Source organism: Panicum hallii, chromosome 4, assembly GCF_002211085.1.
Source record: "Panicum hallii strain FIL2 chromosome 4, PHallii_v3.1, whole genome shotgun sequence".
NCBI lineage: Eukaryota > Viridiplantae > Streptophyta > Magnoliopsida > Poales > Poaceae > Panicum > Panicum hallii.
Window position 1 is genome coordinate 6,509,942 of NC_038045.1, and position 16,342 is coordinate 6,526,283.

Genomic DNA, 16,342 nt, shown 5'->3' on the forward strand with positions numbered 1-16,342 from the left:
GTGACTTCATGTGGCTTCTTGATGACATTTTAATTTAGAACCCTCCGGAGGATGATTCCATTGATGTTCTTATTGATTGGGTGTTCCCGGATCTCATTGCTAATTGCAATTCTGCCACTTATATACGCAAGCGTGCGATACTATCCACCAGGAATGAACATGCTGATGTGGTGAATGCACTTATGATTGATAGATTTCTAGGAAAGCAGAAGATTTTCTACAATTTTGACTCTGTCGATGATGACTAGCGTAACAATTATTCTATTGATTTTCTCAACTCTATTACTCCTAATGGGCTGCCTTCTCATGAGTTGAAGGTTAAGAAGAATTTTCCTATTATATTGCTTTGTAATCTCGATCCTCATAATGGTCTCTGAAGTGGCACTCGACTGGTGTTACGTGGATTTCAGAATAATTCGATTGATTTTGAGATTGTTAATGGGCAGCATGCAGAAAAGAGGGTGTTCATACCGAGGACACCAATATCTCCTTCCGAAGATCTCACTCTTCCGTTCAAGTTTTTCAAGTTTAAGAGGAGTAGTTCCCCATCCGCTTGAGTTTTGCATTGTCAATTAACAAGGCACAGTGTCAGGCCATACTTAATGTAGGTATATACCTCCCCGAGCTTGTGTTTTCACATGGACAGCTGTATGTTGCAATGTCAAGAGGTGTATCCTGTGAGACTATGTGGGTTCTTGCAAAGAGGAACATGAACATCGATCCTATTGAAAGAGTACGAAAAATATTATGTACAGAGATATCTTGGAATCATGAGGTGTGTTTGTGCTGCTGGTTTATATAACCGTCATGTGTAATAATATATGCATTTATTCACTTATGTAGTCATGTGTTAAAGTGCTCTTCTAAATATATGTTGCTCTTGCAGGTCACGTGCTTGGAGATTGTGACCTCGCCGATTATCCAAATGTTTCTAGATGCTATAATGCATGATAATATTTTTAGATGTTATATAATGCACGATGGTTGAATAAATGTATGGTGTACACATGTAAATATACTTATTGTATCTGGATCTGTGACGTATCTATTATTGGATTAGTCTTATATATATTTTTTCTAAAATTTTGTTGATTGTGAATAAGATTATGTATATACAGTGCATTGGTAATTTTTTTTACATGGCTGTATCATGTGGGGTCCCCAATAATGTATATATATACGAAAAATATTGCGGCCGATGTGGCTTTCAAAAAACATTGGCCTTTGGGGGTTAAGGGCCGTCAGGTCATATCTCCGCACTCTACACCAAAGTTATCTCTACACGTGGAGATCGTTGTAAACATAGGCAACTAGAGTATTCTCCATGGACGCAACAAAAAAAACTAATTAACAAATGTGGAAACCAGAATATCTTTATTTGGAACCTACCCTGGCCCCGCTAACCACGGTGCTATATTATCCCCTCTCGGTTCAAATAGGGTTTTGTTCCTTCCATGTCCACTTCCATGCCGTCATCAACAAAACCCTTACCTATGCCGTCACAAAACCAATCCTGATGTGTCCTCTCTTCGCAGTGCCTGCTGATCTTCACATCGACGATTGTACCTAGCGGTAAGCAGCTCCACGGTCCCATCTCCAAGTGTCGAAGATGGCGTGATTCGGATGGAATGAAAAATAGAGAAAGGAAATTTGCATGTCTTGATCCGTTATTGACTTGCATGTGCAAGTCAACATGCATGATGTGATTTGTGATTAATATATGCATGAAAACAGCAGCAGATAGGGAGAGGCAAGTGTGCGCTGCATATGGCAGGCCACCAACATGTAGCCTGGATATGGATCATACGATAACATTTCTTTTTTTCTTTGCCCCCACGAGTTGCAGATGCATATGGGCAACCTATCCTGACTCTGCACACGAGGGACACCATAAAGGGAGCAATCATCTCCTTCCTTTCAACATGCACGCATGTATCATTCATATATGGAAGAACAGATTAAAGCAACACATTCTGAGCTGTATGTTTCCTTTCCCCTGCTTGTACACCGGCACATAAATAGTTCATGTGACCGCTTGAGTCCAGTGCAAAATCACATGAACTCAAGCTGCAGGCCATCCCCTTCCCGGTAGACGACAAGCGGATCGCAAGCCACAACGCCCACGTAAAAATGACTCTTGTGTCTTCTTCTACTTTTCAATCCCTAGAATCTGCCATGGCACATCCTCATGGAACTGAGGTTGATGTCGTAGCGGTGGTGGCTTTTGTTTGTCCAGCAGACTGCAGCTTTGCATCTACAGCTTGTCGCTCGCGCCGAAGAGCTAAAAAAGTTCCATGAATTTAGGCGTTTGGGTGCTGAAGGCCATAAATCCATAATGAAATACGTGTACGAATACATGAGATGCTGCGGGAGTCTTTAAGGAATCAAAACTGAAGAAATTTCATACAAGAACGTGGATAAGTTTATATTTAGAATGGAGTGGTTTGCTAAGTTATTAATTATTAATATATAATTTAGTTCTTTTTAGAATTTAGCTGTTTTAGTAGTCTTTACGATTACGATAATCCAACTTTGCTTTGTTATATCCTATTATATTGTTATATAATATAATTATATAATTAGTGCATTTGTTAAACATATATAATTTTGATTTGCATTTATTGTTGGTTGAAGTTGATTGAAGGAAATAAAGTAAAATCTTGGTTATTTATGGAACCTAAAGCATTCATTTCCCATCTTGTAGACACGCACATAACTCCCATACATGAAATTACTTGGTGCAATGAAATTTTATTATTTATTAATAAGATTTTTTAGTAGTAGTTCGATGCAATCCAATTATTTTAAAATAGTTTAACTTTAAATACGTGTGTGTGGTACTAAATAAAAGAGTAGCCTCGGAGAGAGGTGGAGCATACAGAAAGAAAGGGGGAGCTCGTCTCACCCTCACCCCCGTCCGCTCAGCTCCCCTTCCTATAGTACAGTATCCAAGCGACCAATCCTCACGCGGCTCGTCCCGAGGCGGATGGCCGCTCCTCCAGCGACGCGCCGTGATCTCGGACGCCTCCTCCTCCCTCCTGCCGCCCCAGCGCCGACCGCGAGGCCAGCGGGCTACGGCATCGACGACCTGCTCCTCGACGCCGACCGCGTCCTGATGCTGCTCGGCGCGCTCGTGCTCACGTGGCAGCCGCCGCCGGCCGCCGTCACGGCGCCCCTCGACGCCGGGCGCCTGTTCGTCGTCGCAGCGCTCCTCCTCTGGCTGCTCGGCGCCACGGCCGCGACGCTGTCGCTAGCCGGGCTGCGTCGGGTCATCCCCGGGCTCGCCGCCGCTGGCGCTGTCACCGCTGTGGCGGCCCTGCTCTCGGCGGCTACTGTTGCTTGCCGAGGCCTCTAGCTTGCTAGCCGGCGCCAGGAGCTCCTAGCTAGCTAGGGCTCCATGACGCAGCTGGCCGCAACCCCGCAGATCTCGCCCCTGCTGGATTATGTCAATCTGACCACACTACACATTGTACTATAGTTGGCGCTCCAACACATGTTATATTTTTGTAATATAGTTTTGCTATAAGGAATGAGGGTGAATTTTGAAAATACCTTGCTCTCTACCATCCACAAAAGTTATTCTCGCTCTACTTTCCATTTTTGTCTCTTGTCACTGTCGCCTAACAGAAAAAAAATCTTGGTCCTATAGTCTATCCTTATGAAATAAATAAAAACTCGACCGGGTGCGACGATCCGACCATTTTTCATTAAGAAAAAGTGAGTTCGTCTTCCCAGCTGAGAAAATCCCCTCAACTCAGGCTTCTCTGACCAGTGAGGGGGATTTTTTTTTAATGCCAATTTGAAATTCGCTCTCACCTAGAGTCGAATCCAGAATCTGAGAAATGCTACTGAAGTTGTATAACCAAATCAGCTAGAGACTCTTTCGCTCCTTAGAAATAAATCATGATCTCTTTGTAAAATCACGGCAGAGATGATTATTAAAGGGAACAGGCGCGTTCGAAATGTTTCTTCCATGGGACACCTGAGCAAGTTTGATCACTCGGCCCACTTGCTTTCCTCAACAGAGTAACGGACGATGATGTTTAATGCGCGAATTAGGATAGAGGACAAGAGAATACTATAGCGGGGAGGTGAGAAGGGATTTCTCATCCCCACAAGGAGGCGGCGACTATAAATTAAGCATTGCTATATCTGATCGATGCGGCGACTTCCAAAATGAAAAGAACTTTCATTCATTATTGATAAGTTACCGTGATGATTTGCACAGACGCTGAGGCACACCAGGGTGGTAATAGATTATGACCCTAATAATCTCTTCACAATTCGACTTGATTATTAATATTTTTAATTTAAAATTGTATAAGATTAGAGTCCAACGGGCTAAAAATTAAAATCTTTACCATCACACCGCATGTGTTGGTCGTCCACGATCATCAGTTCTTCAACAGAGTTCGTGTAACATATCTTAATTAAGTCCAGTCTCCTGCGTCGCACAGTACAGTATGATCCCCTTGTTTCTCATCATAAGCAGCTAAATTACGGCGTCATAAATTGTAGGTGTAGCTGCCAATTGCCATCCAAAATGAACCACAATATGTACTGTTGTAAATTGTACTCTTCAGTCTTCACGAAATCATGAGATGAATACTCTGTCTTTTGTGGCCGGCGGAGTGGGCCGTCTCATCCGTCGTCCGCTACAGAAAGCCCTTGTAACTGCACCTCTCCCCGGCCCAGATCCTCGAGCCCCCATCGCACTTCATTTTTTTTATTGGCTGCCTCCTGCAACTACGCTATCTTTATTTTTCCCTGCTATATACGACTCTATTTTACAAATGAACACCGTTTTGTCTTTTACTGCAGCTATTGTGTTGCCCGTGGAAGGTAATTAAACTCGACCATACGCGCACGTCGATGGGTAGGATTCAAATCCGGAACCTCTTGTCTTGCATGTACGGACTTACCATCTTACAATCTGACTAGAAGAGAACTTTTACCTTTGAATTAATTTGTGGAGGATTCTTTTGTACCGGTTAGTATGTGAATATAAGCTTTTATTACCGGATGTTAACATTAACCGGTAATAATTTGAACTCCAGCATTAATGTGATCTAATTCATATCGGTACTTTTAGGTGGGATGGAAGACTGTTTTTCTAGTAGTGCTCGTACGTGTTGGTACGGCTGGTAGAATTTGTTGTGGACACAGTTGAGTCTTGAGATAACATTATTGTCTTATAATCTTTTGGCAGTATGTTTGCGGTTTTTCCTACGGAAAAGAACTGCCGAAAAAGATAAAGTGCAGTACATTCAAACGGCTCGGCTCTCGCTCATCGGGAGCCAAACCAACTAAAAACTATGTTGCTCCCGATCTGCGTATATCCAGCTAACATTTTTGAGCCAAAGTGGATCCTGTCAAACCCACACATCATTTTGGGGGAGTTCAACCACGGGTCTACGAAAGCATCTACGAAAGGTCTACGAAAGCGGCGAGACGACCCACTTGCCTATATAGTAAGGAAATTAAAATCCACAGGCGGAAATGACACCGCGCCAACGTCACGATGACCACCGCTCGATTCGATCAGCACCCAAGGTTCGTTGGCCGCACGGAAAGAAGCATCACCTTCAACCCTGACCAAGTGTCATGCCGTCGTTGTTTCTAAGAATTATACAATTATATAATTCCGTCGTGGTCTCCGGCCACGGTGGCCTATAAAAACACATTTTGGGGGAGTTCAACCACGGGGTGCGCGAGAAGATCAGAAAAGGCAAGGCCCGGGCAGCGATGGACGGCCGCGCCGCCGCGATCGAGCGCCACCACCACCAGCTGCTCGCGGACTCCGGCCGTGTCCTCATGCTACTCGGCACCATCGCCATCACGCACCAGCTGGGCGCGAGGGAGGCCGCGCCTAGCAACGCCAGGCACCTGCTCCTCGCCTACATCCTCTGGCTGCTCGGCGCGGCGCTCGCCATGCTGTCGCTCGTCGCCCGGCGGTTCCCCAGACTCGCGGCCGCCGGCGCCGCTCTGTCGAGGGCGCTGCGCAACTACTTGCTCGGCGGCCTCTGATGGCAGCCCACAGGGCCATGGTGGCAGATCACCAGTGGGCTCTGTTCATCACTTAGGCAGTTACCGTTGCGTCGTTCTGCATGCAGTTGCATCCTGCAACTTTATCGCGTGTTTGGTTCCCACGTGTTTTCTAAGGGCTGTCATATCAGATGTTTGATGTTAATTAAAAATATTAAATATAGATTAATAATAAAATAAATTCCATAACCTCTAAGTTTATTCGTGAAATGAATCTAATATGTGATTAGCCCATGTGATGCTACAGTAAACATGCTAATCATGAATTATTTAGGCTTAATAGATTCATCTCGTGAATAAGCCCTAGGCTTATGCAGTTAATTTTATAATTAGTTTATATTTAATTTTTCTAATTAGTATTGAAGTATTCAATGTGACAGGGTTTAAAATAACCTCCAGAGAACCGAACACCCTCTAAATACCACATGCCATTTCTTCCAACCGTCACGTTTGAACTTCTTCACACATAGATCTGTTTAACTACCAATAGAATTTCTTAATAAATGATGATTTTATTTCTTTTGGAAATTCTTTTCATGATTTTGGTTTTGCCCATACGATGAATCTCGATGAAAATGATCATCATTAGAATTCAGAGGGAGGGAGGGTGTGCTATGTTTTTCTCTGCGGAGTGCGGTGAGTCCGGAGGCCCAGCCCAGGGGATAGATGAGGAGGAGAAGGCCCAGCCACTTGTCGGGCCATCATATAATCTCACAGTAACGAAAAGGCCCATAGAATGGCAGTACATCTCGGCCCAGACCAAGTCTCCCTGAAGCGTTCATGGAAAATCGCAACCGTCAGAAAATGATCCAGCGGCCCACAACGATTCCAGCCCGACATGGCGACAGCTTCCCACACCCACCTCCCGCTGCGACCGCTCGAGCGCGTGCCGCTTCGCCCCGTCCCGTCCCTATATAAGCACGGCGCCCGGGTTCCTGCCCCCTTCCCCACCCTTCGCCCACGGAGGCCGGCCTCGCCTCACCCTCCCTCCCTCCCGCCCGCCTCCGCCGATCCATCCACCCAATAAAGCGCCTGTACAGATCCAACCCTCAGGATCCGGATCGCCCCGCCCCGCGCCGATCCGCGCGATTTCATTCGATTTTACCTCCGGTTTTTCGCCCGAATTTTTTTGCGGGTTTTCTCTCTTATTCGATCGGAGTGCTAGGGTTTGGGCGCGCGAGGGGCGGCGCATTCCAGGGCCATCGTCGCCAGGGGCTAGGGTGATTTCTCACCGGGGGAAGGGGACCGAACCGAAGCGATGGAGAAGAAGAAGGTGGCGATCCCGCTCGTGTGCCACGGCCACTCGAGGCCCGTGGTGGACCTCTTCTACAGCCCCGTCACGCCCGACGGCTACTTCCTCATCAGCGCCAGCAAGGGTAAGCGAACCTCCCACATCACCTCCCCTCCCGAGTCCCGAGCGATGCAATTCCATTTTAGTTTTGTGATTGGTTTGGATCGGGTTGTTGATTTTGACACGATGGCCTGCTGTTAGCTATATGCGTATATGCGTTTACGAGATGCTGGTTGGACTGCATGTGCTTAAGTGATGATTTCTGCACCACAATTAGTTTTAGCTGGATGGATCAATTGGTTGGTATGCAGTCTGTGCCATAATAGTTCCCTTGTGATTTAACCGCGTAGTTTGGTTGGCTCATAGGCTAAATTTTTCTAAACTACCTCTAGGCCTGCATAAATTGGACACTGGTCTTTTGAACTGCATCACTAAATGTGCCTACACACCTGTCTTAATCAATTTAGTAAGGAATCTACCATTTAAGGAACGGAGAGTCAAAAGGACACAACACCATAGTTTCCTTTTTCCGGAAAGCATCCACAGTGAAATGGGCGAAATTGATTGCCAATCTAGACATGTTCTAGCTTTTTTCCTTTTTGCCATGTTTTAAAGCGCTAGGCGGGAATTGGGTTGGCGTGTAGTGCTATCCGCTGATTATTTGAACCTGGCAGCCGCTTTGTCGTTTAGGCAGATGGCACTTATTAGGCACTTGGCGGTATGGACCGTAACGGCTACATGTGCTACTTGGTTGACATGTGGGGGATAAGACATTTTAACTGTTACAGTTATCAGCCCCACTCTCTGATTCAATCACAAGAGATCCAGACTCCTTTATTTATTTCATTGTGATTTTCCTGCTCCATCTATACCCCTATACTCTACTTTATGTTGGTAGATCAAACCTCTACTTGTTACTTCCATTCATCTGCTCAAGTAGCCTCCAACTGGGTTATGGCTATGAAGGGTGCTGATATTATGCAATTTGTGTTGCTGGTTTGGTGACTGCAATATGCAATTGAGACCTTATGTTCATGTGCTTCTGATGTGTAATATTAGTTATCCGATGCTAGGTATTGGGGTTGGCATGATTAAATATCTGAACTTCTGAAGTTTGCCTTATTGAACTCATTTGGAGGATGAATTAGTTATTGCAAACTTGTAGTTTATACAATATCTTGACAATTCCTTATAGAAGCCCTATTGCTGGCCAGTTATGAATCATAATTGCACATGGGTTCCTCTTTGGAGTGTGTCAATGATATTTCTGGTACTAGATATTTGCATGGATAGTTAACTAATGTCAGTTTAAATGGGTATTATTAAATCAATACTAGGTAGGAGTCAGCATTTTTATAGCTTCATGTTTTGAACACCACAGTTACAAGGGATGGAAAAAAATGAAATGGTTAGAAAAACACAAAGTTCCAACTAAGTATATTACCCTCATCAAGGATATGTACAAGGATGCGATGACTTGTGTTCGAACATGTGATGGCGATACCAGTGACTTTCCAATTAAAATTGGACTACATCAGGGGTCAGCATTGAGCCCTTATCTATTTGCTTTGGTGATGGATGAGGTCACAAGGGACATACAGGGTGATATCCCTTGGTGTATGCTCTTTGCTGATGATGTGGTGCTAGTTGATGAGAGTAGGGTAGGGGTTAATATGAAGTTAGAGCTGTGGAGACACACGTTAGAGTCGAGAGGGTTCAGACTGAGTAGGACCAAGACCGAGTATACGATGTGCGACTTTAGCCCGAATAGGCATGAGGATGGGGACGTTAGCCTCGAAGGTCAAGTGGTGGCCAAGAAGGATACTTTCCGGTATCTAGGATCAATGCTTCAGAAAGATGGAGACATTGATGAAGATGTTAGACATAGAATTTCAGCCGGGTGGTTGAAGTGGCGGCAGGCTTCGGGCGTCCTCTGTGACAAGAAGGTGTCACAGAGGCTAAAAGGTAAGTTCTATAGGACGGCGATTCGCCCAGCGATGCTATACGGTGCTGAATGTTGGCCTACAAAAAGGCGACATGTCCAGCAACTGAGTGTAGCAGAGATGCGTATGCTGCGTTGGTTCTGCGGGCATACAAGAAGGGACAGAATCCGGAACGAAGAGATTCGAGATAGGGTCGGGGTGGCACCTATCGAGGAGAAGTTGATTCAACATCGGTTGAGATGGTTTGGACATGTACAACGGAGGCCTCCCGAGGCGCCGGTGCGTAGTGGAGTTTTAAAGCGGGGCGATAATGTAAAGAGAGGTAGAGGTAGACCTAGACTAACTTGGGACGAGACGGTTAAGAGAGACCTTAAGGAGTGGAATATCGCTAAGGAATTAGCTATGGATAGGAGCGCTTGGAGATTAGCAATTAATGTACCTGAACCGTGACCTTTGTTACTTTTTGTTTAACCCCTAACTCTTCCTTTGGCTTGTGCACTTTTTGTGTTTCTTATTCTTGTTTTCTGTGGGTTTCATCTCTAGCCTACCCCAACTTGCTTGGGACAAAAGGCTAAGTTGTTGTTGTTGTTGTTGTTGTTGGTTAGAATTAGATATTCATGAACACCATATTAAAAGCTTGATACAGAAATGAGTATGGGTACATAGAAATATGTGTATGCATCTTGGTTATGGATAACGATGCGTGGATTACCAAATAACATCTTGCTTTATAGGTTCATGATGAAGATAATACATGGGTTTTTCCCCCCGAACCCTATACAAGTAGGAAAACAGATTGCATGCCAACCTTTGCCTACCAATACCCTGCCCCCTTATTGGTATTTAAATATTGTCATGCCGTATCATTGGGAGTATTCTCCATTATCTCAACTAGTATTTTCCTTGCGATGTTAGTTGCACCCCCATTTTGTAAGGATATAATTACCTTTACGTTCTATATTCGAATTTCCTTGCTATTACTTTTTATAGTAGGCATTGGGATTTATTTATACATGATATATTGAAAAGTAATTTATGATTGATATACTGAAAAGTATCTTAGAGGAAACAATAATATTTAGCTTATGTTATGTGTTCTTTGTTGTAAGCAACTAAACATTCTAACATTGTGCCTTAACTGATATTATGCATTGGGGAGGGAATGGATAGGTACTAGGCTAGGTCATGGGACCAAGCGTCATTCCAAAAGGTGTCAAACCCACGTGTCATGAGAGAGGGAACTGGTGGACATGGGGAAGGTTTTTGTTTCCTTGGACACATGTGCATGTCCTACGTAAGCCAGCATTGAATGTTTCTACATTGTTTGCATACTGGTGAAATATGCAGTAGGACAAGCATATCTGCCTTTTGTTATGTTGCTAGCTACTCAATGAATCTTTTATCATTGTTTTGATCTGCAGATACAAATCCAATGCTTCGTAATGGTGAGACTGGTGACTGGATTGGCACATTTCAAGGTCACAAAGGAGCTGTTTGGAGCTGTTGTCTTGACAGAAATGCTCTCCGTGCTGCATCTGCATCTGCTGATTTCTCAGCGTACAGTTTTTTGCCCTTGAAGTTCCAGTTAGCATTGGTGTTAATTTCAATTTCCTTTTTTAGGGAGTTGGATGCATCTTGATTACCATATCGAATCATGTTTATTTGATGGATAATTTCTATGAATGCATCCTTGTTATACTTCCTAAGACCTGTATTACTGTACGTGAATTTAGATGTGTTTTCATCATGCTAATCTGATATGCTAGTATCTTTGAACACAACCATATGTATACAGTGCATATTTGTACTCAAATTGTGTTTGGTTAGGACAAATGATTTGTCATTTATTTGTAGGCCTTACTATACATCCTTTTTAGCCCAACTATTATGGGAACATAGGTTAGAATGAGTATGCTGACGACTTCATCCGTAAATTATTTTGTTCTTGACATCTTATAAGATCAGAAGTATATAATAGCTAAATAAAATTTTACGAGGATCGTTTGGGATTGAAGAATTTAGGAAAGGGAACATGAATTTTTTTGGGGTATAATCTTTTCTTAAGCTTTAGGTGCAAGTGGCCTACCATTGTAATTACGATAGTCTATTAAGGAACATTGTGGATCGTACAGAACTGAGGTTAGTGAATATGTTGCTTTTGAATAGGATTTTGTTAATTCAATATGATATCCAATTTCATGCAAAGCGATTACTGCCTAATTGGGAAGTTTGCATGAAAGTGTGTCTGTTGGCAGGTGTATATTTTATACTATATCCACTACAAGAGATGTTTCAATGTTCGTTCCTAATATCAATTTTCTCTTTCGGTAACTAACATCGATACCTTGTTTTTCCAGTAAAGTATGGGATGCACTGACTGGTGATGAGCTACATTCATTTGAACACAAGCATATAGTACGGGCCTGTGCCTTTTCTGAGGTAATGCTTGTTTCTTGTCCCCATCTTACGCTGAAATTTATGAGGAAACTATGATTATCAGTTGTCTTCAGGAGTGTTGTTTCACCCTAGAATGATGTGCATAATTTTTTTATAGAGTTTCTTTAATATGATTATTAGGCATTGCGGACTACTTGGTCAGTTATCTTAAAGCCTGTTCTAAGATGTTATGCTTACTGCAATTTTTGACCATCTGAAAAACATATTGGTAATATGGTTTGTTTATATCCATGGACGCATCTTACTTAGCAGCAACAGTATTTGTTCGCTTTCTTTACTTTGTACTCCTGGTCCAAGTTAGTTGCTATTTTAGTTCCATGCTTATAGAGCTATTAGTTTTCACATGGCCTACCATTTTAATTGTATTTCCATATATCTGGCACTGCTACCAAGAAAGCTCGGGGGAATTTGCTGCATCCTTTTTCCTTTAAAGCCAACAATTATGTATATACAAACTGAAATCAATTTGTGATCATATGTATCTGATCTTGGGGCAACTGCTTTACATCTCGTCCTTTGAGATATATTTTTTACATGCTCTTCTACACAATTAGTGCTGCCCTTCATTGTTAACTTCCAATCTGACCTCAATTGCCAATTACGCTGCAGGATACCCACCTGTTACTCACTGGAGGCATGGAGAAGACTTTGCGTGTGTATGACATGAACCGCCCTGATGCAGCTCCAAGAGAGCTTGACAAATCACCTGGTTCTGTCCGAACTGCTGCTTGGCTACATAGTGACCAAACTATATTAAGTTCCTGCACTGATATGGGTGGAGTAAGGTGTGTCCACAAAAGATATGCCTCAATTAATAAAAACATGCACACTAGTTGGCCGTTTAGGTTTACTGCAGCCTTGTTCCTCTTAATTAATTTGTATGGCTCTATGCAGGCTATGGGATGTCAGAACTGGAAAAATTGTCCAAACTCTTGAAACCAAGGCTCCTGTCACTAGCGCAGAAGTAAGCCAGGATGGCAGGTTCATCACTACAGCTGATGGCTCAAGTGTAAAATTTTGGGATGCAAATCAGTAAGTTTCTTAAAATCATCATTTTTCTTAACAAATTTAATTCATTGATTCATTTCCAACAATATTTTTTTCATCAGCTTTGGGCTTGTTAAAAGTTATGCTATGCCATGCAATGTGGAGTCAGCTTCACTTGAACCAAAGTCTGGGAGTAAATTTGTCGCTGGAGGAGAAGATTTGTGGGTTCATGTATTTGATTTCTTCACTGGTGAAGAAATAAGTAAGTTTATCTACTTTATTAGTTCTTATTCGTTCATAGGACCAGCACCTTAGGACCCATGGTGTAGCTTTGCCCTATTCAAATAGAAAGATTAGCATATAACATAGCATGTTTGTTCGGCTTTGAATGCTGTGTTATCGGTTATGTTCTGCTATTGTGTCTTTCACTGTTGTAATTGTTAGTTATATATTCTGGTATTTTAGCTTCAACGCCAGTCCTAGCTCACAAATCTGTAGTACAAATAATTCTGGGTAGCAAAAAATGTGTGCTCCAAACTCTTTCAGTTTGAGTATCACTGGCACATAAATTCAAAAAGGTGAATGTGGCAATGATAAACTATGGACTATTGTGTTTCAGGAGTTTTCAGCAATTGCCACCCTGAATCACTTAGGCCCTGTTTGGAACCTTGGAATTGAATTCCATTCTAATATTTATAGTTTAGACATAAATCTATTAAGCTAATATGATTATATACGGAATATATCTTTAAAGACCTAAATACGGTGAACTTTTCGAGCACAGATTGGGCCACGTCGCCTCGATTTATTGGCTGTTCGTTTCAGTGCTCGGTTAATCAGGCCGTTGCCCGTTGGTCTAGGCGTCCAGCTCTAGCATTCTCCTGATCCTTCGCGAGCAGCTCGGCTCCTCTACTGTTCCTTGTACTTGAATCACTGAATGCTCAAAATAATACTAAAAAAAGAATCACTGAATGCTCACAAAGTCACGACAGGGGCAGGGGCCAAAGCTTGGCTCACTCTTCCTCTGCCTGTCGCCATTTCCCTCTAAACTATTATTGACCATACGAGGGAGATACTTATGCGCTATATTTCTACTATAGAGGAGTGAGCCAAAGAGCATGCTATAAGTTACGGAATAGAAACATAGCTTGGTGGTGTATAGAATCAATTTCCATCTCCCATTCTATGAATTTTGGATAGGCTTATATCTAAACTTTGGAAAGTGGTGGGTGTCAAATTCTAAGCCAAATAGCCTAGTTTATTAAGTAGATTTCAATTCCTCCAAAATGAGAGGATCCAAGCGGCCTCTTAGTATTTTTCAAATAGTTTGATTATATTTGCTTGATAATAGCTATAATTTTGGTTTATTGGCAATCTAATTGTAGGCAGTATCTTGATGGCATTTGTATTCTGTTTTCTATTTTCCTTAAATTAAATTGCTATGATTTTGGTTTATATTGATAAACAATTGTAGACATTATCTTGATGGCATTTGTGTTCTGTTTTTATTTCTTAAATTGAAAAGCTTTTGTTGTGGTTATGGTTTATCTTGTAGAAATGTTCTTTGTACCTTAGTGGTTCTCTTCTCCCATCTGGCCATCTTCGGTATTTCTAAGGGAGATAGGCTTTTTTATTGTTTTGTTCCATTACACTTGCCAGATGAATTGACGAATGTTCTAATATGCAGCTTGTAACAAAGGGCATCACGGTCCAGTCCACTGCGTCCGGTTCGCACCTGGTGGTGAATCATATGCATCAGGTTCAGAAGATGGCACCATCCGGATCTGGCAGCTTAGCCCCCCTAATGCTGATGACAGTGAGGCGGCCAATGGCAAGGCAACTGCTGGGGTGAACGAGGTTACAACCAAGATCGAAGGCTTCCACATCCCCAAGGAGGGGCAGACCGAGGGGTAGGACTGTATCACATCTTTGGCATGCTTAGTGGTGCTTGGTTCGTATTGGGAGGAGATTGCCACCAGAGCCGCCATGCTTATTCAGTTTCTCCCATCCGAGTCGTCATCAAGGCCTGTTTGCAATCCAAGGATAGCCTGGCTTCTGAGTCACCATCACAGCACTGGGGGAAAAAACCATATCCCTTCATGAGCAATTGGTGGTGGGTTTTTTTGTATGGGGCCCTCGCTTTGATAGGACAATATCAGCATAGCGCATTTAGTGTCGGGAATAAACCAAGAGAAAAAAGCAAGTTGGGTAGCTTAGGTACCGTGCCTGCGTTCAGAAAGGTTGAGTATTTTGTACCGCCGCTGGTAACCGTGATTGTGTGTTGACCTGTTTTTTCCTCGCCGTTTTTCAGTCCGTACAATACAATGCATGAGGGCTTCATTGACCTGTAAGTTGTGGCTTTTGATGTTTGAATGCCGATCCCCGAAGTTGCCGAACATTTCCTGACCCTGAAGTAGCTCAAGAGCGTCGTACTCTGCTGCTCGACAGGTGACAGATTCCTCCTGTTCTGAAGGCTTGATCTCGACATGGTCTTGTTATGGTTGATCGGAACGTGAGGCGGTGCTGATCAGTGACCAGATCCGCGAAACCTGCAGCGGTATTTGCAAGCATGTTACTGATCTCGTAGCTAAGGTCATAATTGGTTCCTGTATAGCATAAAGATACCTTTTCCCGGGGTCATCTGGGAGATGGTGCGGGCGCATGTTGTGCTAGAACGGAAGCACTCCATCCTCGTCACTGCGTTCGCAAAAGGGAATCGCGTCACATGCCCCGCGCCATGTGAGCCGACCCATGGCGGCTGCTTGTATCTGATGGACCTTTTCTCCGGCCGCGGCGTGCATCAGTGTGCATGTGGAATCACTGTTCATGGCCGTCTCATGATTGGCACCAGTTGTATGCAGTAACCCTGGTACTATTATTGCCGAGATGTCGTTTCGTCCGGCAAAGAAACTGGAGTTTTGTTCTACCAAACTGCTGTCGTATTGGACCATAATGGCCTACAACTTCAGCTTTTTTTTTCATTTCCTGAAAGAAAAGAGCCTCAGATCTGAGGTGTCTACCTAAACGCACGCCGCAAATTGTTTCTAAGAAAATGGGTGCTGCAATGGACAACCTTGCAGTTCTGATCTTGTCTCGGTGCCTCGTCCTGTACTGGCCTCACGTGGTGCCGTTGTCACAGGACGTTGTAGGCTTCTGCGTCGCTCCCTGCAACAAACAGGAAACGGGAAGCGCCGTTCGACACCGATCCCGTTGCGGCGCGCCTGCACAGCAGCCAGCCAGCACCGCTTCCACGAGAGGAGCAGGGGGCGTTTCAGGAGGATGTCAGGATGGGGTTGGCACCCGGAGCTGGGCGCTCACGCTTCTGCAGCCACAGATGCCAGGCAGCAACAAATTGGCCGGATGCAGGGCACGGGGGACCTTGCAGTGCACGCTTGGCTGCAGGCTGGATTGATGTGCGAGTTCCATGGCCAAATTCCAGTGCCATCATCATGCACATTGTTCTTAGGTGCTACTACCAAATGTATATTTTCTTCAAAAAAACACCCCTAGCAAATGTATATCGCCTTCTGAGTTCTGACAGAGCACGAATTTCCTGTGTAAACATAAAGAGCATCCAGTGATGCCAAGATCACGTGGTCAGCTCTGGTTTTAGTTCAAA

General features: G+C 43.7%; 1 protein-coding gene across 1 annotated transcript; it reads left to right on the forward strand.

Moving 5' to 3' along the window:
• Window positions 1–6,998: 6,998 nt before the first annotated feature.
• Window positions 6,999–15,121, forward strand: LOC112889529 (serine-threonine kinase receptor-associated protein-like). The gene is made up of 7 exons (XM_025956221.1): window positions 6,999–7,421; window positions 10,701–10,836; window positions 11,637–11,718; window positions 12,346–12,521; window positions 12,631–12,768; window positions 12,846–12,985; window positions 14,411–15,121. Exons 1-7 carry the CDS (start codon window positions 7,304–7,306, stop codon window positions 14,635–14,637), a joined length of 1,017 nt encoding a protein of 338 aa, XP_025812006.1. The 5' UTR covers window positions 6,999–7,303; the 3' UTR covers window positions 14,638–15,121.
• The last annotated feature ends 1,221 nt before the right edge of the window (window positions 15,122–16,342 follow it).